At 43.0% G+C, this 23274-nt stretch overlaps 1 protein-coding gene across 8 annotated transcripts in view; it reads right to left on the reverse strand.

Moving 5' to 3' along the window:
* Positions 1-23274, reverse strand: part of LOC124149745 (protein Smaug homolog 1-like) — an 89743-nt gene that overhangs the window by 39642 nt on the left and 26827 nt on the right. For all 8 annotated transcript variants that reach the window (XR_006863149.2, XR_007223105.1, XM_046521504.2 and 5 more), the window contains exons 7-8: positions 17213-17420; positions 8283-8371 (exon numbers count right to left, since the gene is read on the reverse strand). Coding sequence is in view for 6 of the 8 variants with exons in the window: in XM_046521504.2 (XP_046377460.1) it covers positions 8283-8371; positions 17213-17420 (297 nt within the window). In the remaining 2 variants the exon portion in view is untranslated. The remainder of the gene's footprint in view (positions 1-8282; positions 8372-17212; positions 17421-23274) is intronic.

Here is a 23274-nt window from a genome sequence, read left to right on the forward strand (position 1 = left end):
ATGATGATAATGATAATGATAATCAACAACAAGAATTAATATTTGTACCCACATCCGCCGGCGTTGGTAAATATCTAAGAGGTTGGAAGATGGATATTAATTCCAACATGGATGTTAACGATATTAAGCCCATCATATCGAGTAAAATTAACGAGGAATTAGATGATTTACATAGTATAAAATACCAGCTGACGATTAAAATGACATTGAGTAAAAGTAACACAGACGATAGCACCGAATATACCGAACCATATTTCCGAAGCAATCAAGAAGTTATAACCGAATCCGATACTATAAACTCATCATTAGATACATCAATTCAGAGGATACAGGAAACTTTAGAACGCTGGACTAATAGAGGTTCGGGTTGGGGTGTTGATAAAATCGATAGTTTATATTTAGATATAGCAAATTATATGCCTTTCAAAGGTGGATCTTATATAGATTTACCTCCGTATTATAAGAAGAAAAAAGCCATAATTAACGTAAAAAATAAATCCGATGACTGTTTAAGAATGATGATAAGATCTGCATTGTTCCCCGTAGATTCTAAAATTGCAAATAGACCTTCTAGCTATCCCCAAAACGATGGACTCAACTTCGATGGTATAGACGAACCTACACCAATATCACAAATTGATAAGGTGGAAAAGCAAAATAATTTAGCTATAAATGTTTTCGGACATTCTAAAGGAATTGTTGTACACAGGATAAGCTCCGCTCCGGAAAATATCCCCAGAATCAATTCATTTCTGATCGAAAAAGATGGTAAATATCATTATACGTGGATAAAGAGTTTAAACAGGCTGCTATACGATCAAACAAAACATAAAGAAAAGAAATATTTCTGCGAAAGATGCCTGCATGGGTACAGCAGACAAGATCTATTAGAAGCGCATAAAGAAGACTGTAGAGGTGTTGGATAGAATGCTATCAGGATCGATATGCCTAAAGAAGGAAAAAATATATTAAAATTTGAACATTATTGTAATCAAATGCCAGTACCGTACGTAATTTACGCCGACTTTGAAGCACTTATCAAACCCATAGAAAATACCAACCATAGCAATACTGATAATAGTTTTACGTACAAAACTCAAGAACATATTCCTTGTGGGTTTGGATATATAGTTGTAAGGTATGATGGGAAAACAAACACTCCCGTGATTTACAGAGGACCCGATGCAGCGGGAAAGTTCCTAGAATATCTACAAAATGAAGAGAGAATAATCAGGGAAAAATTATCGTGTAAGATACCCATGCGTATGACGAGGGATGATTGGAGGGTCCATAAGAAGTCAACGAGTTGTCACGTTTGTAATAAACCCCTGGATGGGGATTCCGTAAGAGATCATTGCCACGTCACAGGTAACTATCGGGGAGCCGCGCATAACGAGTGTAACTTGAAACTAAAAATGAATTCTCAAACAATACCCATCCCCGTTGTGTTTCATAACCTTAGGGGATACGATTCACATCTCATTATGCAAGCTATCTCGAAGACTGACGGCGGTTTAACGTGCATTCCTAATAATATGGAAAAATACATATCGTTCTCGTTGACTAAACCTATACATTATAGGGACAAGGATGGGAAATCTAGAACAAAGCAAAGTAATGGGCTTAGATTCATAGACTCCGTACAGTTTCTGTTATCTTCCCTGGACAATTTAGCTAATGCGAACAATCCCGATGACTTTGCGATAACAAATAAATATACCGATAAGATAACACGTCATTTGTTGCTGAGAAAAGGTGTATATCCTTACGAATACATGGATGATTGGTCTAGATTCGAAGAAACTGAATTACCACCCCTCGAATCATTCTATAGTAACTTAACAGAATCTAGAATAACAGATGCCGATTATGAACACGCTCTGACGGTCTGGGATAAATTAGGTTGTAAGAATTTAGGTGATTATCACGATCTGTACTTAAAAACCGATGTACTGTTACTAGCGGATATATTCGAGATATTTAGAAAGACGTGTTTCAAACAATACGGCTTGGACCCGGCATGGTACTATTCCAGTCCCGGACTATCGTGGGATGCATTGTTGAAGAAGACCGGCGTAGAACTAAAACTACTCACAGATTACGATATGCACTTGTTTATTGAGAAAGGATTAAGGGGTGGTATATCGATGGCAGCTAAAAGGTATTCTAAGGCTAATAATAAATTAGTGGAAGGATACGATCCCAGTAAACCCGACACGCACATATTATATCTCGACGCTAACAATTTGTACGGATGGGCTATGAGTCAACCTTTACCCACGGGTGGTTTTGAATGGGTCAATGATATCGAAGTGAATGATATCAATAATATCGAAGTGAATAAAGGGTACATACTAGAAGTTGACTTGGAATATCCAAGTTCGTTACATAAAGATCATAACAGTTATCCGCTAGCTCCCGAAAGATTAATGGTTAATAAAGATTGGATGTCGGAATATCAACGCTCCTTGATGGGTAATAGTAGGTTAGCTAACGTAGAAAAACTCGTACCAAATTTGATGGATAAGACAAAATATATAGTTCACTACAGAAATCTCCAGTTGTATCTATCGTTAGGTATGAAACTTAAGAAAATACACAGAGTTCTAAAGTTCGATCAAAGCCCTTGGATGGAGCCCTATATAAGGTTGAACACAGATTTAAGAAAGATAGCTACCAGCGATTTCGAAAAGAATCTGTATAAGCTCATGAATAACTCCGTATTTGGTAAAACTATGGAGAATCTAAGGAAGCGTGTTGATGTTAAATTAGTCAGATCTAATGAGGAAGAAAGACTCAGGAAACTTATAGCCAGTCCGGCTTTTAACAGAAGCAAGATATTCGATAACGACTTAGCCGCGTTGCATATGCAGAAGAGTAATATAAAATTCAACAGACCGGTGTACGTCGCTATGAGTATTCTCGACTTGTCAAAACACTTAATGTATGACTTTTATTACAACGAACTTAAGAAGCAATACGGCGATAGATGCGAGGTGTTATATACCGACACAGATTCTTTGTTGATGGAAATACAAACCGAGGATGTGTATAAAGATATGGCAGAAAAAATAGATATGTACGACACGAGCGATTATCCTAAAGATAATCCACTGCACAGCGTAGTAAATAAAAAGGTATTAGGTAAGATGAAGGATGAATGTGCTGGGACCCCTATAGCGGAGTATGTAGGATTAAGACCTAAGATGTATTCTATAAAGAAGTCCGATAATGGAGAGATAAGAAAAGCTATGGGCGTTAAGAAGTACGTTGTAAAAAAGCATATCAAACACAAACAGTATAAAGAATCATTATTTAACGGTAGAACGTTCAAACACGAGATGAACTCTTTAAGAAGTTACGATCATAGGATATATGGATTAAGAATGAACAAGACATCATTATCCCCCTTAGATACAAAGAGATGGATTGATAATGATGGTGTAAATACCTATGCTTATGGTTATGGTGGTAATACCGTACCGTCGGGAACTATGAACAACTCTTCTCGTACAAATGCCCTACCCGGTCCATCTTGAAGATAATAAAGAATAGGCTCTCCTTCTTTCGAAACCAATCGACTAATGTTATACGTCTTAAGGGACCATATGGGATCGGTTGCACGACGTAGGCCTCCTTCGAGTTCACCGGCCTGGTATAAATATCTTACCCTTACTCTATCCGGAAGTTTTCGTTCTTTGCCTCTCCTCGGTGCTGAAGATTCGGAAGTCACGGATTTCATTTTAATAGCATCGGATGGTTTCTTCCCTATTAATCTCGTTACTTCATTATTCAGCGCTGATACAACGGCTGATAATCGTGTCACCCATTCGGTTGATCTCAATCGCTCGGATTTCATTTCGATCCCATACTGATAGCCAAACAAACGTTCCGCTAATGTCCTGTTAAATCTCTCGACGATAGCTTGACTGCGGTGGGCCTCTCTTTCACCACGGACGATTTTGACATCGTTCTTTGTTAACAGTTTAGTTACCGATCCCATAAACTCGCGACCGGGATCTACTTGAAATAGCTTAGGCCATTTTAGCGGTCCGCGTTTATATATGCGACTCAGTGCATTAGCTACCTCTGTTGATTCTTTCGATGTTAATGGCTCAGCCTCTTTGTATCGACTAGCCACATCCACTACTGTTAAAGTGTATTTATACGTTTTGCGTTTTACCTTATCATGGGGAAGAAACAAGAGGTCAGCCTGATGAACTTGATTCGTCGTAAAAATATCAAACTTCTTCCTCGGTATATAACGCGGTGCCGGTAAATATATTTGCCACATCGCTTGTTTCTTTAACCAATCCTTGGCCACAACTTTAGATACCTTAGCCGTGGTGGCTAATTTTTTTATTGCTCCTACACCTTTCCAATATCCTCGTGGACTATAGTAAATTTTATCCATTATTAATTAATATTGATATTTCTTTTAAAACGACTTTCGTTGAATCACATCACTAATAGAAGCAATGATTGGCCCCAGGTATTGGTGAGCTAGAGCCAATTTAACTTAATCTTATGACTATCATTAAATCGCATCATCATTTTGGCATAAAAAATTCCTCCTGTAGTAGCAGTATAGGTATATGAATCCTGCTCCAGTGGAGTTGCGGCAGAACCCCCATTACCTATACTACTTAAGATGCAAACCGTGATGACTGGTCTGCCAACTTGTAAGACCAAATTAACAATTGCAGTTCTGTAACTGTAGAGATCTTGTGCCCATTGTAGTTGCGACAACGGAATTGATCACAGCCAGGTACGTAGCAACTGGAACCCAAGGTGGAATTTCCAAATGGGAGCACGAACTGGAGGAAATGGCACTGCTCTAGATAGACTGATCATGAAGTCACCAGGATGAAGAATCGTCCTTCATGAGGCTATTAATGTCATCAAAGTGTGGAAGAGTCTCTAGGTACAGTTTGATGTCTTTCTTTGGGACCAGGAAGATTGGGGAATAGAACCCTGGTGTCATTGGCCGTGTGCCCAGATGCTCTATGGTGTTCTTTACAAGGAATGTGTCTATGGTGTCTATGAGGATTGGGAGCAGCTTGTCAGGATAGAAATGTTGATGAGGCTTGTAGGTTGTAGGAGGTGTCGCAATGAGGGGTACAGAATACCTTGTTTGCAGAAGACGAAGTACAAATGGGTTGTCCAAAATGGACGAATTCATAGCAAATAGGTCTAATCTGAGAAAATCAGAACGGCTTGAGGCAAAAGAACCCAGTTGTTCTGATGGCTCAACCAGTCATTTTGAGGTAGTGTCTCCCGATCTGGGAGAGTAGGCGTTCCCTTTGGTCCTGAGAAGGAGACAGTACGACCGCCAGATTTTCCGCCTCGTTTACCTTGGCGACAGCGTCCTCCAACACGAGGAACTAGATCGATTGCTCAGAAAATCTCTAAGATCAGGTTGAGATGAAGTGAAGGTCGGTAGTTTCCGATCTTTCCTCTGTTCCTGGAGTGGGTTCCACTGAAGACGAAGTAGGCCAAACCGTGACTTGAAGAAGGTGTCCTCTGGACCACATGTGCAATGACTTGGATGCATGACATGAGGAGAGAAGGTGTTGATCATGGTAGTTAATATAAACAGTCATTGGTCATCCCAGGAGCAGTGTTGTGGAACACCTTGTCTCCTAAGGGTGGTGATTGATTCTGCGTGGTGAGCAAGATGATCTAGGACAGCTGCCGTCTTATCTTCAATAAAGGTCACTTTACCCTGGATGCAAGCTTCTTCTTGGGAAGAATCAAAGCCAATGAGAGAGGTTCTGTCGCCAATAGGAAAATAGAAATAAGGGGAAGTGTCCTACGAACTGTAGTGTCGTCAACAGAGGAGCAGGAGGAAGAATGCTTAGGCGCTAAAGTTAAAATATCACCTCCCAACTCAGGAGCAACAATTGCTAAGCCATGTGTACCTGTATCAGCTAATAAAGTGTGGGGACTGAAGCCGATCACGTAATTGTGAAACGAACAGGAGGCTGTATCTAAGTTGGTGGCCATATCCGCTAAGATGGGCCTTGAAGGAAGCGTAATATTTGGCAGATGGGACAGACGAAGGAGGATAGAGTGTCCTCAGCTGAGGTTCTTTTATAAAGTTGAATTTTATCGGCAATCCAGATGAGAACGGTAACCGGGTCGGCTATGTCAAAAGTCCTTGTGGAAGAAAGCGGGGAGGTATAATGATCAGATGAGTCTGTCTCTGGTGATGGAGTGACTGTCAACAAGGTAGGAGGGAAGGAGGTCCATACAGATGTTGCTGTCTCCGTAGGAGTTAACTGAGAGAAGGTATGCCTTTGTCACCGCTTGTAACAAAGTGTGAAGCTGTTGTGCTGGCATGGAAGAGAGAACACAAGGATCCCATGAAGTCGGAATAACCTGAGGTGGAGCCTGTGATGTCATTGGAATCAAAATCAGAAAAGAAATGCACTGTGTAGGATAAGATAAGTTTAAAATCTGGCATTTTTAAGTTACTTCCAAGTATCCCCTACTTTTTTAAAGAGTAATTATGACAAGGACACCCTTAGGATTAAGTGGCTACTAACTGGGTTTGTAACACAGACATTTTGTTATGTGAGGACTGAATAATGTCAGTGGTAATAAACATTCATGCAAAGTAGCAACAAGAGTCATCAGAAGATGACGAAAATCTCCACGGTCCCTACAAATTTGAAAGAGAAATTATCTGCCTGTTTAATCCACTTGATGAAGAATTTCTATCTGATCTGTCTGTCAGTATACAAGAGTAGATATTGAGCTATCAAAACAATACCATGGAATTGGGATTGGGAACTTTGTATTTCTATGTCAGGTACACACCAACATGAACAGTCAAAGTCAAACTTGTTGCCAGGGAAACAGAAAAAAAATAGATTCTAACAATCCCTAAACAGCAAAAGGCACCAGATGACAAACTGGTCATATGTGTGCATAGTTTCAAAGAAGAATTCTTATTAGTTTTAAAGATGTAGTCAAAGTCAAACTTCTTGCCATGGAAACAGGGGAAAAAATATCTAAATTCTAAATAGAGGCACCACTTCAACCCCTGAATAATACATGTTCCAAGTTTTATTCAACACTGTTAAACATGTTTTTAGTGCTGCTCCAGAAACGACATCTACCTCCATTTCAGCAAAGTCTAAATTTTGTCCATGGATACATGGAAAATTGAAATTTTGAAACATTCCTAAATAGCAAAAATAGAATTTTGTAAAATTACAAAATAGCAAAAGGCACCACTTCAACATGTGACTGATATATCTTTCAAGTTTCGATCAAATATACTGAATGGTTTTTTGCTTTCTGCCCCAGAAACAAACCCCTTCCCCAATGTAGTCTATGTCCAACTTCTTTTCATAAAAATTATAAAAAATTAAAAATTAAAAAATTAAAAAATTAAAAAATATCAAAAAGAACCACTTCAGTATGTGACTGATAGTTTTCCAAAGTTTCAATCAAATACACTGAATGGTTTTCGAGTTCTGTCCGGGAAAGACTGGCTGATCGCTATATCCCCCGCATTAAATGCCGGGGGATAAAAAGTATTTGAAGAAGCAGTTTCTGAAACATTTGTTTCCCTAATATTGTCAGCAATGGCTAAAGTATAGTCATAATGATGGTGCCTGAAACATTGTTCAAGAAACTTATGATCATTATCCTTTACACATGTGTAATCCTAATCAACGGATCAGAAAAGAAGTGGAGATTCCTATACAGTTTAACAATTAAACAATTCTTGGTATCATAGATGGTGGAAACAAACATATGAAGTTTCAGCTTCATTGGTACTGTGGTTTCTGAGGAGAAGATCTAAATGCCATATTTGATTTCAGATCAACATTGACTGAAACAAACTTGGAACTACATGGAGTGACCATCTCAACCACCAAGTTTCAGGCTTCTGGTCTTTACCTTTTGGAGAAGATTTATCAAGTATATATGCCACTCAACATTTCACTAAAGATGACTATTTTGGTCCGTAGCAAATGTTGGGTAGAATATTTGAAAAATTAACTGTGGCTACTTTGCAGCCATACCAATTTTGGACAAACCTGAACCCTCCCTACAGTAACAAACATCTACATCCAGATGAATCCATTAAGCTGTTTCAGAGAAGAAGTCGAAAATGTAAACATTTCATGTACTCATGGATGACTTCTACCGACTAAAGCTCACATGGCCTTTCAAGACAGTTTAGGAACGTTTTTGTCATTTGCCAATTTAAGCCTGTTGAAAGTTAATTGGAAGCCGCGTTGCATTCAACTGTAGAAGTAGCCTACCTCGTGATTGAGACACTTGTCTATGAGCTGTAGGTACGTTGTGAAGCAGTCATCATCAGGACGGCTTGCCACCAACAGCTGGGTGCACACTGAAATACATTCAACAGCTATTCAAATCTTCAACATCTTAATTCCAGTTGCTATAAAAATGTCTCTTGACTCAACTCTTAACTGCTATACCCAACATCCCTGGTTAAAACCAGAACGTCTTGTTTCCAGACCTGTATAAACGCTGCATCAAATATAGTTCAGTCATATATGTTACAGCCAATGTCAATAATCAGGCAATATGTATATTGACTGAAAAATTAAGTCAATATTATGACTTATTCACTCATACATACTGCCTGAAAAATGAGACTGAATTCTAGACAAATTAACTGAAATGAATTAGACTCCTTCATGTAATCTCATATTAATTTGGATCAGTATGCAGTTTTAGCCAGTTTACACAATATATTGGAATCAATTTGATGTTGACAAATGTCAAAACATCGGTTATTATCTGTGTTTTCTTACCAAATAAAAAGTAAAACAGATTAGAAGCCAGATAGGTAATCAATCAAATAGAAGGTAGCAGTGACCTGACACAGTCTCCTCACTAAAGCAAATACCCTTATCAGAAGCGGGCTGAGTACAATAGGTACATGTCAAAACAATAGGTGAAAGTGACCTCTAAAATAAAGTGGACATTAATACTCAATCAATCAAAGTGGTTTAGTTTTGTTTCACCCTTTGAACATAAAGAAGAAAGAGGTCAGCGGAGCATGATACATTAAAACACATGTACACATGCCACCCAAACAGGTTATGAGACACAAGTAAAATCAAGAATAATTCTTTGTATAAAACATAAAATTAATTTCTACACACAAAACTAAATATGCTAATATCACTATTGAGTGAGTAGAAGTGTACAAATCTCTTTGCATTGAATGTCAGAAGAAGTGTAAATGAATCACAACAAGGAACGTAGTTGTTCAACCCATCGTGTCCAAAGACCTTGGATCATGTGGTGAAGGCGACCCTCGTCATGGGCGTCATTGTGAACAGAGACAACAATGACCAGTATCAGGGAAGCTGTTCGTGCAGGAGTCCTGAAGGAACACTACAGCAGAAACCTGTTCGACCTGTGGACTCAACAGCTGTACAGCACTGAGGAAAATCTGTAAAGACAAAGAGAGGGACCTCCGTCAGGCAGTGCAAACTGAGTCCAAGTGCGGAGGTCAGGGATTTGCCAAGTGTAGTTGTGTGTCGTAAGCGGCAAACAGTGTCAGACAAATATATGCACAAGGCAGGTTTAAGATGCAACAGCAGGTGCCACTCCCGTCTCACACGTGCCAACATGAACTGTTAAACGTTAGACTCATGATGCATTTGTTCATGATGCACTTATGTGCAAACAATATCACTCAGTCCTATGTTTGTTCACAACATATTCTGTGAGTGAGTGAGTGCATTGGGTTTAACGCCGCTTTTAACAGTATTCCAGTTATATCACGGTGTCAGCTTGATGTGGGAGGAAAGCCTGAAGTGATGCAGGTCTTAGACATTTACCACTTCGGTGAAACCCACGAGCACGGGTATGGTGCTGACAAACCTAGAAACACAAGTATTTGTCACAAAGTGACGAAATGTCCCCCGCCTGTATATACACCATAGTACCAAATATGAAGACAATCCAGCGATTAGTTCTTGAGATATTGCGGCAACACCGTTTTCCAACCCCAAAAACAGATTTGCCTGCTGTGACCTTGAAAATGGGGTCAAGGTCACCAAAACCGACTGGTGTCTGCGGAATTTGTATATACACCATAGTTCCAAATATGAAGACAATCCAGTGTTTAGTTCTTGAGATATCGCGGCAACAAACAGGTGGGACGTACGGACGTACGGACGTACGGACATACGTACGGACGGTCGTGAATACTATATCCCCCGCTTCGCGCTTTCGCGAGGCGGGGGACAATAATCAGGGCGAACCAGGATTCGAACCCACAATCATAGGTTTCTGGCGTATCCAAGGGACGCAACTCGGCACATCGAATCGCTGCGCCTTAGACAACTGGGCCACCCGTGCCCTCTCAATATAGTCTGTATGGTCTTTAGCTGAACTGCATGTTATGTCAATGACATTGACTGTAACATACATGAGATGTGTCAGCTTCATAAAGCCCCAATAGGTGCAGGTCTCATGACAGTGACTGTAACAAATATGAAATGTGTCAGCTTCATAAAGCGCCAATAGGTCCAGGTCTCATGACAGTGACTGTAACATATATGAGATGTGTCAGCTTCATAAAGCCCCAATAGGTGCAGGTCTCATGACATTGACTGTAACATATATGAGATAAAGCCCCAAAATATCCAGGTCCAAAAGATGCCAGCACTAAGTACATTCTGATGATCTCTATCCTCTGCATGATGGGCCAACGCACTGGTACAAGTCCCTTCTGTCAACGAATTTTGTTTCTTGTGTTTAATGTACAAAGTACAAGTCATGAGTCTTTGGGTGTCATCATGGTCATCATATGCTACCCAGGGATATGTTTTCAGCCCTTTGACTTTGAAAGATCGTTGTGTACTGTTGTCAGTATTGTCGAGATTATCAGATTTTTTAATGGGTCCATGCTTATCGGTAGCTTTCCCGTCCTCTTCAATATCTAAGGCCACATTCTCATAGTTTCGGAAACAAGAGTCATCAGAAAGATGACATATCCCCCCGGCAGCTGTCTGTAAAGTAACCACAAGTAAATGTGCAATTCTGTATGTAATGAGTCAAGAGTTGTATGTTCTTGAAGAAGCATACATTGTTTACCCACAAAAGATCCATCATGGTCGCATCCATATGAAATGGAAAGTAAAACAAGTGTGTTTCTGTGGGGTTTATTTATGCTAACAAATGACAAATTACAGCGTTTTTGTATGATATACGACCACCCCAACCGGGCCTCACCCTCTACAGGCGACACACGCCAAGGGGAGTGACTCTCACCCAAATCACTTTTCCAATGTCTCATAGCAGACGGAATGTGGGGAGGCGGGCGGCCGTGCCCCAAGGAGGATTTCATCAGAGAATCCATAACCTCTACAGGTTTGTACGATTCTCTTTCAGACTAAATCCTCCTTGGGGCACTTATTGCATCAAGATAGACTCCTAAAGACAATTAAAGGAAATGGCATCCGTCTGCAACAAGCGTAAATAAACACATCGTATTACAAGACAAGAGAATTAAAAAAATGGAACCCACCTTATCGTGAGGCACCACCGTCGAGAGGCGGGGGCTTGAGACAGGGCGTGGTCTGACCATACGCTATGAAAAAAGCCGCAGTAGTGGGCTTTATCATAAAACGAGTGAAAACTCAAGAACACCACCCCCCCCCTCCCCCAACACACACTTTTTGTACAAGTGATAACGGGGACAATAACCGCTAGGGACAAGACGCCTATCAAAGAATCGTCATTCCCGGAGAGGGGAGAGGAGACTGAGCATTACAAAGCCGTACAGGCGGTCGGATCCTGTCCACACCCGCCAAAAAGCGCTGCACTAAAGGGTGCGCACCCAGAAGTGCCCCATCGATAGGGACGTGAAAGGCCGCAATAGCTGTCAAGTACCCCCTGACTGTCGAAGCGGCCAGGCCGGGATCAAGTCGAGATTGGAGAAACTCTAACACCGCGACTAGATCCACAGAAAAGGGATATGCATGCCCTCTATCAACACACCAGCGCGCATAGCAGGCCCATCTATCCTCATATTGAACGTTTGTCGAATCCCTCCGCGAAGTCAGTATTGTGTCTGCAACTCGTGCAGGAATACCGCTCTCCTGGAGGCGATTCCTGACAGTGGCCAAGCCACCCACTGAATCCTGGGATTCGGGTGGAGTGCCCCGTTCTGGGATAGGAGGTCCGGTCGTAAAGGTAATAGAACAGGAGGCTGAGCCAGAAACCTGAGTATGACTGGAAACCAACTCTGCGCCGACCAAAGAGGTGCCAGGAGCACAAAAAGCCGCGCAGGCTGAGTGGCTAGCTGAGAAAGGACCCTGGGAATGGAGTGGATGGGGGGAATGCCCACAGAACTCTGTTCGTCCAATCTAGCCGGAAGGCATCCGGTGCCGCCGACCTCGGGTCGGGGACTCGGGAGCAGAACACTGGCGTCTGGTGGTTCACCCCAGACGCAAACAGATCCACCTGGAACGACCCGTATAAGCGGGAGATAATCCCGAATATCCCCAGGTCGAGCCTCGACTCGTAAGGAGCGAGGATCCGGCGAGACAGAGCGTCCGCACGGAAGTTGTCCACCCCCGGGAGATAAACAGGTATCACCCTGATAACGTGAAGGTAGCACCATAGGAGGAACTGCCACGTCTCTTGGAGGAGGAACTGCCACGTCTCTTGGAGAAGCGACGGAGACACCGTTCCCCCCTGCTTCCGGATGTAAGTCATCGCCGTCTGGTTGTCCATTTCTAGACGAACCACCTGGCCACGAAGCAGACCCAAGAAGCGTTCGAATACCAACCTGACCGCTCTCAGTTCCAGCACATTGATGTGCAGCTCGATCTCCTGCAGGGACCACCGTCCCGAGGCAGTGTGATCGTTCAGAACGCCTCCCCAGCCGGATAGTGACGCGTCTGTCTGAACCGTGAGAGACGGAACGGGAGTGTCGAGGGGGGCCCCCGGGACAGATTCCCGTCCTCGGTCCACCACTGAAGGTGTGGAATGAGCCACTCTGGGGTCTCGAGAACATTCGAGTTCGCCCACAACTGACGCAACGCCTGCTGAATGGGTCTCATTCGCAAACGTGCTCGCCAAACCACATCCACTGTCGCCGCCATGTTGCCCAGTAACTGGAGCCATGTACGAGCAGTGTGACTCGTGGACAGAAGGAACTGGGAAGTAACACTTCTGACCTTGGTAATGCGATCTGGGGACAGAGATACAAGACCGCTCACCGTGTTGAAATTCGCCCCTAGGAAGACTAGATTCTGAGTAGGGCTCAAATCTGACTTCTTGAGATTGACTATCCACCCTAGAGTGATCTTGTGTAGCTATCTGACTCAGGGATTGCGATAGAGCTCTTAGTAACCAGTCGTCGAGGTACGGATGGCAGAACCGACCTTTTGACCTGGCCACTTGGGCGGGAATCAACATCAGCTTGGTGAACACCCTCGGGGCCGTTGAGATCCCGAATGGTAGAACCCTGAACTGATAACACCTTCCGTCAAAAGAAAACCTCAGGCATTTCTTGAACTCGGGGTGTATGGGTACGTGGAGATAGGCGTCTTTTAGGTCTATTGACGTTAGCCATTCTCCTGTCTCGACAGCGGAGATCACCGAGTGCAGTGTCTCCATCCTGAAGGACGGTACCTCTATAAGATTGTTCAGCCTTCTCAGATTGAGAATAGGCCTGAACCCTCCGCCTTTTTTGGTGACGAGGAAATAAGTCGAGTAGTAACCCTCGCCCTCCTGTCCCAACGGAACCGGTTCGATAGCAGCTTTGTCTAGCAGTCCTAGATCTCGGCACGAAGTATGTCTGCCTTCACTCGGGCAGCGGGCACCGGAGTGCGCCGTATCCCGGAGAAGGGGGGCGGAAGAAGTTTCCACTGAGGTAAGTGGCCCTCCCTGAGCGTGGACATGACCCAGGGATTGGAAGACACACGCTCCCATTCCGTCAGGAAGAGAGAGAGTCGGCCGCCCACGGGAACTTCCGGCAACAGCTCCACCCCGCACATAGGGAAGGGTGGCAAACACCGGCCCTGCTTAGCCTTGGCCCTGACATGGCCCTGACATGCCTCAGCGAGGAAGCGAAGGAAAAAATCCCCAGAGCCTCAGAGTCATCCCCTCCCTCGACTCCGAGACGAAGGTAGCCTCCGACTCATCGGCAAGAGAGGAAGTAGATGGAACAGGAAGGGGGCGCCCGAAGGCCTGGGCCCCGCCTCCCCCGACTGTCCCGGTCCGACAGCGGGTCCCAGTCCCGAGGTGCTGGGGGTTCAAGAGAACCCACCTGGCTCACGGGCACGGGTCCACTGGACGAAGCCTCGGGCTCGATAAAAGCCTCCGGCTCCGCCAGGGAAACCAAAGCGGAGGAAGTGGACGGGCCGTCGCCCGCCACCCCTCCGCCGGGGAGCGACCGCAAACCGGAGCCGAAGCCCAGACGCGAGATGTCCCCGAGGCCAAGTGGCCCGCCACGGCCGAGGCCGGGCATTCCACGAGGCCCCTCGAGAGCCCTCACCCCCGGACTGTGATACAGGCGCAGCGGAGGTGGAAGGGACCGGGGCGGAAGACTTGGTCGTCTTGCCCTTACCTTTAGACAGGGGGGGGGTCAGATTTAGCCGAACGGATGTCTGCCCCCGCCTCTAATAATCCCATATAATGAATGAGGTCAGCATGTCTACGCTTTCGGGCCTTAGGAGTGAAGGCGCAACATATGGCACACGACTGGTCATCGTGGCCCTCCTCAGCCAAGCAGCGAATGCATTCAGGGTGTGAGACCTGCGGTGAAATCGCCGCGTCGCATCCCAAACAACCTCGGAAAGTCTGCAACAGACCGACAACACTAAACGGTAGGGAACTGGGGGGGGGGGGGGGGGGGGGGGGATGTATCAGTGCGAATTGTCAAAATTGCAGAAAGATACATGCAAAAGTACAACACAACATATGCAAAGGCGTAACGAAAATGCGACACGCGAAATCGATAGCCAAGGCCATGTATACATTTGTAACATATAAACAGGGAGCGTAGTAAACCCCCCCCCCCACAAGTGGAAAAAAACACACAGTAACTTGCGCCCGCAGGGCTTTATGAAAGTTACAGCCGGGTTGAATAGGAAATAATGTAGCGAAATAAAGTTAAGATAAAAAAAGCCATGTCAGTTGTACCCGAACATGGAATTTTACCAAACAGAATAAGCTACACAGCGGCCACCCCACGTGCTACGAGCACGTGGCAGCCGAGGTACAACATATTATAAAACCCATAAATGCGAGGAATTACGCCTTTGCTTAGAAAGAAAGGGAAAAAATACCACACATACAGTTTGAGCCATGTCTTCGGTATCAACGATAAGTTGGAGGAAGTTAATTCTCTTGGAGTCTTGACGTACGTCTGTACTATCAGATGACATAAGAAAAAGTGATTTGGGTGAGAGTCGCTCCCCTTGGCGTGTGTCGCCTGTAGAGGGTGAGGCCCCGTTGGGGTGGTTGTATATCATACAAAAACGCTCTTTTTCTTGTGGTAACACTTTTTATTAAGGAAAATGGTTACAACTATGTCATGTAGATTTTCTTGAGCAAGGAAAATGCAATAAGTGCCCCAAGGAGGATTTAATCTGAAAGAGAATCTTAAATTCCTAAATAGCAAAAGGTACCAGTTCAGTATGTGCCTGGTAGACATGCAAAGTTTTGTTATAAAGTTTTGAATGGGTTTTGAGTTATACTCCGGAAACGAACTCTACCCTTATAGAACCTTAAAAAAAAATAAAAATCTATAAAATTCCTAAATAGCAAAAGGCACCAGTTCAGTATGTGCGTGTTAGACATGCAAAGTTTTGTAAGAAAGTATTTAACGATTTTTGAGTTATGCTCCGGAAATGAACATCACCCTTATCATGCTTATAGAACCTAAGTCCAACTTGTTGCCATGGAAACATATAAAATAAAAATTTCTAAAATTCCTTAATAGCAAAAGGCACCTGTTCAGTATGTAGTTTAAACCTATGAAAAGTAACATGGAGAAATATTCAACAGTTTTTGAGTTCTTCTTCGTAAACTAACATCACTTACATAGTGAGCCTATGTCCAGCATGCTTTCATGAAAATTTGAGATGTAAAAATTGGAAAACTTGCAAAATAGCAAAAGGCACAACTTCACCACTTGAGTGATATAAATGCAAAGTTTGATGAAGAAATCTTAAACAGTTTTGGAGTTCTGCTCCGGAAACAAACATCACTCACAAAGTTAGCCTATGTCCAGCATGCTTTCATGAAAATTTGAAAATAAAATTTTTTGGAAAATTCCAAAATAGCAAAAGGCATAACTTCAACACTTAAGTGATATAAATGCAAAGTTTGATGAATAAATATTTGACGGTTTTGGAGTTCTGCTCCGGAAACGATTCAGACAGACAGACGGACATGCCCATAGCTATATCCCCCTGCATTATATGCCGGGGGGGGATAAAAAGTTTAACAATCATGGCCCCTTTGACAGCTCTCTCTTAGAAGCCGTTCATGATAAGCGAGTGACCAGAATAAGAGATTCTCAAACGAAAGCTTAAAGCTGATTGGGCCTAATGATAAAAGGGTGATAACTCTCATTTGTACCTACAGCGCATCAAGAGCAGTCATGAGTGTCGGTCATTTCATCCTACAATCATGACCACTGTCCACATGATCACTGATTCATTCCAGGCTCTAACGTAATTATCAAAACATACAGTACACCACACCAATTCATTACTTTAAAAGGACCCTCACACTGCCTAAAAATTAATTATGGGGGTTCCCTGGACACCCACTTTTGTAAGTTAAAGTAAGACCCTGCAAGTCTTTTCATGACTGAATGATTTTCAAAGCCATCATGACATTTGACACGGCCATGGAATATCACAGATATTATATTAATTATTGAGAGTCAATCATATGTGATTGGAAAATGCTTAGATTTCTCATGAGTTAATCCAATATTTTGACCTAGAACTTACACAGGTCACCCTGAAATTGATATTTATTGAGCAACCCCCTTTTATGACAGATGGATGGACAGACAACAAACCACAACGTAAATTGTGAACAAAAAAGTGAAGATCTTTGTGAGGGGAGAGGGTTATGTCTTCTTGAGGTTCATGATTTTATAGAAGATACATTTGATAAACTGTGTTGTGTCTGACAATAGCAAAGTTTGATTATACAGTATTCTATGAACATTTCTGACCTTTTCCCATGAGTCTTGTAAACTGGCCAGTAATGTCTCCTTCTGCTATTTTGTTGCCATCACTGTCACTTGGTGTAGTGGATGGGGAAATTGGTGGAGACACTACTGATGAGACGGCTGTAGCAGGTACGTGACCCTTGATAGGTGTGTTCAACATGTTCCTCATCTCTGTAATGGCCTGCTTTATGGAACCCTTTTCCATTATGTCCTGCAAAAAGAAATTCCTCCATCTTCATATGGCACACATGAACTGGCTGCTGCCTCAACAAAGAATACCGTATTCGACATAATAAGCGCCCAGGGCTCTCTCAAAGTTAGAAATAGGGGGCTCTTATTAGGATATTATTTTGGTGAAAAACAACAGAGTTGAAAGATCGTAAATTTCATGGATTATGCTGACAACCTGAAATGTTTATATACGACAGATATATTTTTTCCAGAATTTAATTTCCCATAATTAAGAATACATATAACATAAGTATTATACACGAATGAATAAGTCCTGTGTACATTGATCAATCGGAAGGGGTGCTAATTGGGATTGTTCACTAGCCAATATATTAGTAAATATCTCCGTGGGCGCTTATTAGAGCTAGGCGCTTATAACGTCGAATACGGTAATAACAGTCATCAGAAGATGACAAATTCTCCCGGCCCCCGCAAATTCGGAAGAACAAATCTAACTGTTACTTTAACGAGGCAAATTAAAGGATTTTTATCTACTCCGTATACAAGAGTAGGTATTGAGCTATCAAAACAAAACCATGGAATTGGGATTCAGAACTTTGTATTTCTATGTCAGGTACACACCAATATGAAGAGAGTCAAAGTCAAACTTATTGCCTTGGAATGGAAAAAATCTATATTCTATGAATTCCCAAATAGCAAAGGGCGCTAGTTGACAACCTTGTTTTTGTGTGCAGAGTTTCATGAAAGAATACCTATCATTTTTAAAGATATGAACAGTGAGTGAGTGTGGTTTTACGCCGCTTTTAGAAATATTCCAGCAATATCACGACTGGGGGACACCAGAAATGGGCTACACATAATGTACCAATGTCGGGAATCGAACCCAGGTCCTCGGCTTTAACCACTAGGCTACCTGACCGCCCCAACTATGAACAGAGTCAAAGCCAAACTCGTTGCCATGGAAACCGAAAAATAATAATAGTTTTTTTTAAAATTCCTAAATAGCAAAAGCCACCACTTCTACCCCTGATTAATAAATGTTAAATGGTTTTTTTCACATTTTCTCCGGAAAAGGCACCTTCCTCCATTTTGCCTTTCAGTTAGGTCTAACTTGTTTCCATGGAAACAGGGAAAAATATTTTAAAAATCCTAAATAGCAAAGGGCATCACTTCAGCTCTTGGTTAATACATGTACCAAGTTTGGATGAAAAGTTTTTCACAATTTTAAAGTTGTGCCCTGGAAATGAAATCTACCTCCCCTTTTGAGATCTGCAAATAGTAAAAGGCACCACTTCAGGATATGTTTGATATATCTGCCAAGTTTTGTTGAAAGAAATGGATCGATTTTGATTTGTGTTCCAAATACAAAATCCACCACCCCTTTTTGGGAGACAAAGTACAAATTGTTTCAAATGTTTTGAAACAAAATGATTACAGACAGACAGACAGACAGACAGACAGATGAGGTGACAACAATAACCCCCCGCATTATATGTGAGGGCGATAACAATGAGTCAATCTGTTTCTTGATACTTGATTTGAGTGAGTTAGCTTGGGTTGGGTTGTGACTGCTTGAAACAGTACTTCACTTCAACATTCGATCAGAAGCCATGTTGGGAGTTGGCAGGACTCCCTAAAATTGTCATTGGGAGATTGATTACAACCAAACATTGCCTTATAAATGAATGTTTGACCAATCTTGGAGGCATGACCCATAACTGGTCAAGTCATCTCAAAATTAGTAAAATCTAAATATTTTTTACATTTGTATACTTATCCTGCATTACTCCTTAATGCATTCACTGCTTACTTACGACAACTAGAAGGACAGCGCTGCGAAGGTCCTGGGTGAAGAAATAAAGTTGTTGTTCTCAAGTCCCAATCAGTGGCCTTCCGTCACTGTCCTGTGACCTTGATGACACCTAAGGTCATCTTCACATCACTGCCTGTCGCCCAAGCTCTTAGAAAAACATACTTTTGAGGTTTCTGAAGCCAAAGTGGGGAGGCAAGTCTTACGACGGGTGGGCCTTAAGAGTAGTAATGCAGGATAAGTATACAAATGTAAAACATATTTAGATTTTACTAAATTTTTTACTTATCCTGCATTACTCCTTAATGCATCTGTATCGGACGGTTTGGAGGTGGGTAAACCTTCAGAATACAGAAACCTCAATAATTCACACCCTGCAATACGACACCAGTTGGTCGATAAACCGTGAAGCGGAAAAGTTCAGACAAAAAACGCCATTACGGTAGGGTTGTTCAAAAATCAAAAAGATTGAACATAGGGATTAAAGAGAAATTCCCTATACACGCTTAGTAATAAAGAAAATAATAGCTATTCAGCTAATTCTTTACTTACTGCGTCATAGAGCCATCGCTGACAAACAAGATTGTCTAATATTCTTCCACTGGTGGCGACTGAGTGACTGCACATGGAAGTTGACTGGCTCTGTATAGGGCGAGTTCATTATTTGCGTCAGTGGTTGGCAATCTGCAGGATAACAACCAGAGGGCCAAACTTCGAACGTCTTCGACATCCTCGAGAGTCACAACGCGAAGGTTATGACTAACGAAAATATGTGTCGAATCTCCAGAAATATCCTTCCGTGATTGTTCCAAAACCACAATTACCGTGTTGACCCCTGGTAAGGCTGACACCTTGAGATCTTGAGGGTAATTTGCTCTCGGCGAGTTCCGTTGATGATCTCGTAGGCCTGAAGGATTACTGCGCGTAACCATAGAGATATGGTGTTTGCGATTATGCGACTAACTTCTGTCGTGGACGAACCACGCCTAGTCTTGGAGCGTCAAATGAAAACTCGAACTGCTCGCACCGAGCCCAGGAGAACTTTACCATGTACGATTCCCACAATAGTCGATATCGGTGGGATGGTGAAGGAACGGTCGGGTTGGCCTGGTAGTAGATTTTAGCAATAAAATCCCAGCATAACCCTAGATGTCCCGTTCCGTGCGTCCCACGCTCAAAACGGATCCGGGTTGAGTCGATCACATGTAGTTCGCTCACCCGTATCACCATTGCTAACGCCAAGAGAAACCATTGTTTCCTTGGTGAGGTCCAAGCTCCTCACAGCGATAGCCCGTTCGCGGAGCTCTCTATACTATACCGAGAGTGTAACGAAGGTGTCACGCGCTGGGAAGGAGCTTGAAAATGAGGATGCAATGAGGGGCTCGAAGGGGGCCCTCGCAAACCTCGAAGTACCACGTTCAAGTCCCAATCAGGTGGGTGGAACTTGGCCTTCTGATCCTCAAGCCTGAATGAGCATAATATGGCCTGTAGTTCCGTGACCTTAATCACATTGTGATTTTCCGGAAACGGCAAACACTAAGATAATTGCAGCCAATTACATAGTAATGGTGCTACCTTCCAAGTGTTTTTGGGTACGCAATGTAGGAGGTATTCCTCTAGGAATTGTGACGCAATCGTAGGGTCTTGATTTCATTTCTTCCCTGTAAAAAGTCTCAAGTGATCCCCACTTGTCATCGTCGTCTCTGGGAGAGTAACGATGAACTAAAGCTATAGCTGATGTAAGGGTTCAGGAAAAAATTGAATTGGTCGCAGTTGTAAGCGGCCCATGCTAGTTAACTCCTGTGCCGAGGTGATTAACCCTAGCAACACTTGCCACTGGCGAAGTGTGTGTGGTTGGTGTAGAGTAGATGACAAAAGAAGTAGAAACTTGTGCCATCTGTCCCTCGGTACAGATAGGATATCCTGGTCTGTCTTGAACAGGTCTCCTATGAACTGAAGTCAATAGGAAGGAGAATACTCCCGACTTCGCCTCGTTGATTGTCTATCCCAGTTATTGACATGTGAAGACTGGGTTGTGAACCCACTCTACAGCTCTTCTTACCAACAGTATGTCTATGTTGGATTTTCCCAATCAAACTGTGGTCAACGGTGGGGTTATCTCTACCCTTATGCGGACACCATGATATAGTGCGATAAGTACGAAATCGTCCTTGAGACTTGTCTCTGCCACTCCCTTCCTCAGTAAGGGAATGCTGGTCTTCCCTGAGAAACGCGTGTCTAGGCTTATAATTCCCTGACTTGCCAGCCCGCTTGGACTTTCCAAGCTTTTTGGGAACTTGACGTGCGTGTCTGCGATCTGTTCGTTGAACAGGGGAGTAGATGATCAAGGTTGACGTACTAGACTGCCCTTGAAACCAGCATCTCAGTTGGAAACGCTATAAAGTCTAGGGTGTAACGGTAATCTCCGTCAGAACGGTCTCAAGATGAATTTTCCTGTGGTCAAACTGACGCTGTAGGAAAAACACCATAGTTTGGAAGTGATCTAATCAGATAGGGTTATCCTCTAATAGATTCTGATCCACTGCAAACATTGACGATATTGGTCGCTTAAATCACGGAGCAAATGTGAGTTTTGGAGAAGTCTTCCTCCAATGACCTCATGGTGTCCCTCTTATTTACCCTGTTATCAGGGAAGGGCGTTACTGACACGAGATGGTCTGCTTCCCAATCGGGTACATGTGCTAAGCTGATCATGTGCCGGTTACGTAACCGAGTACACTGTAAGCCTTGGGCTAACGTCATTGTAGAGACCTTGATTGGTACGCAGACGCTGCGCTCAGCGCAGGTCTGGAATGTTGGAACAGCGCTAAGCTGATCGTGCGACGTTTGCGTAATAGGAGCGCTTTGGGTAGCAGTCAGACGCTGCGCTCGGCGCAGGTCTATGCTGGATATGTTGGAACAGCGCTAAGCTGATCGTGCGCCGCTTGCGTAATAGAAGCGCTTGGGTAGCAGTCAGACGCTGTGCTCGGCGCAGGTCTATGCTGGATATGTTGGAACAGCGCTAAGCTGATCGTGCGTCGCTTGCGTAATAGAAGTGCTTGGGTTGTAGTCAAGTGCTGCGCTCGGCGCAGATAAATCAGACACAAAGCTAAAAAGTATTGACTGGATCAAGGCTTGCGTCTAATCTACCCCCATCATAGCATCTCGATACGCTGGTGCTGTCGCCGACGTCACAGATCATCATACATGTATCTGGAAGTGTCCGGCGGCTGAAAAAATAGGAGCAGTTACGATACTCACAAAATCCTCCGGTATTGTTGATTTCGGTGGATGGTGTACTTCTGCAATCACAGGCGTCATAAACCTGCCGCTAATAACGGTTGGGTGGTAATGACAGAACCATATGTCATTCGCTATTCTGCGATAGTGACATTCCTCTCGTCTCACGACGGAATAACTGCAAAATATGATTGTGAGTAATCTGCTTTTATATAGTAAACTCGTTGGTTAAGAGATTTACACAAAAATTACATTTTGAATTTTGGTGAGCACATCTACGTGCATGCCTAGGACCGTGGATAAAGAGCTTTGGGCGATTATTCCACGACAATATGTACACCACGCAAACATAAGTTACGCAATTAAACCATTGAAGAAATGGTACTGGAATAATGCCGTAGAATTTAACAGTAATCTACAGTAAAATACGAATTGCAAGGGTATACAATATTTTTATATACGCAATTCAATGTAAACCAAGGCTATTTACATTTAGAGATTGGAGAGCACATCCGCGCGCAAACCAACCAACGTGGATGATAATCTTTGTAAGGTTTTTTTCCACGACAATTAGTACAATGCTCAAAGGTATGTTACGCAATTAAACCCTTGTTGATGAGACAATAATGGAAGAATGCCAAAGAATTTGAACACTAATCTATCGGCAAAATTATGAGTTGCAAGGGTATACAATATTTTTGTATGCGCAACTCAATGTAAACCAAGGGTATTTATATTTTTTTTAGGGTTTGGAGAGCACATCTGCGCGCAAACCAAACAACGTGGATGATAATCTTTGTAAGATTTTTCCCACGACAATTAG

Source organism: Haliotis rufescens, unplaced genomic scaffold (assembly GCF_023055435.1).
Source record: "Haliotis rufescens isolate VD_foot unplaced genomic scaffold, xgHalRufe1.0.p SCAF_3, whole genome shotgun sequence".
NCBI lineage: Eukaryota > Metazoa > Mollusca > Gastropoda > Lepetellida > Haliotidae > Haliotis > Haliotis rufescens.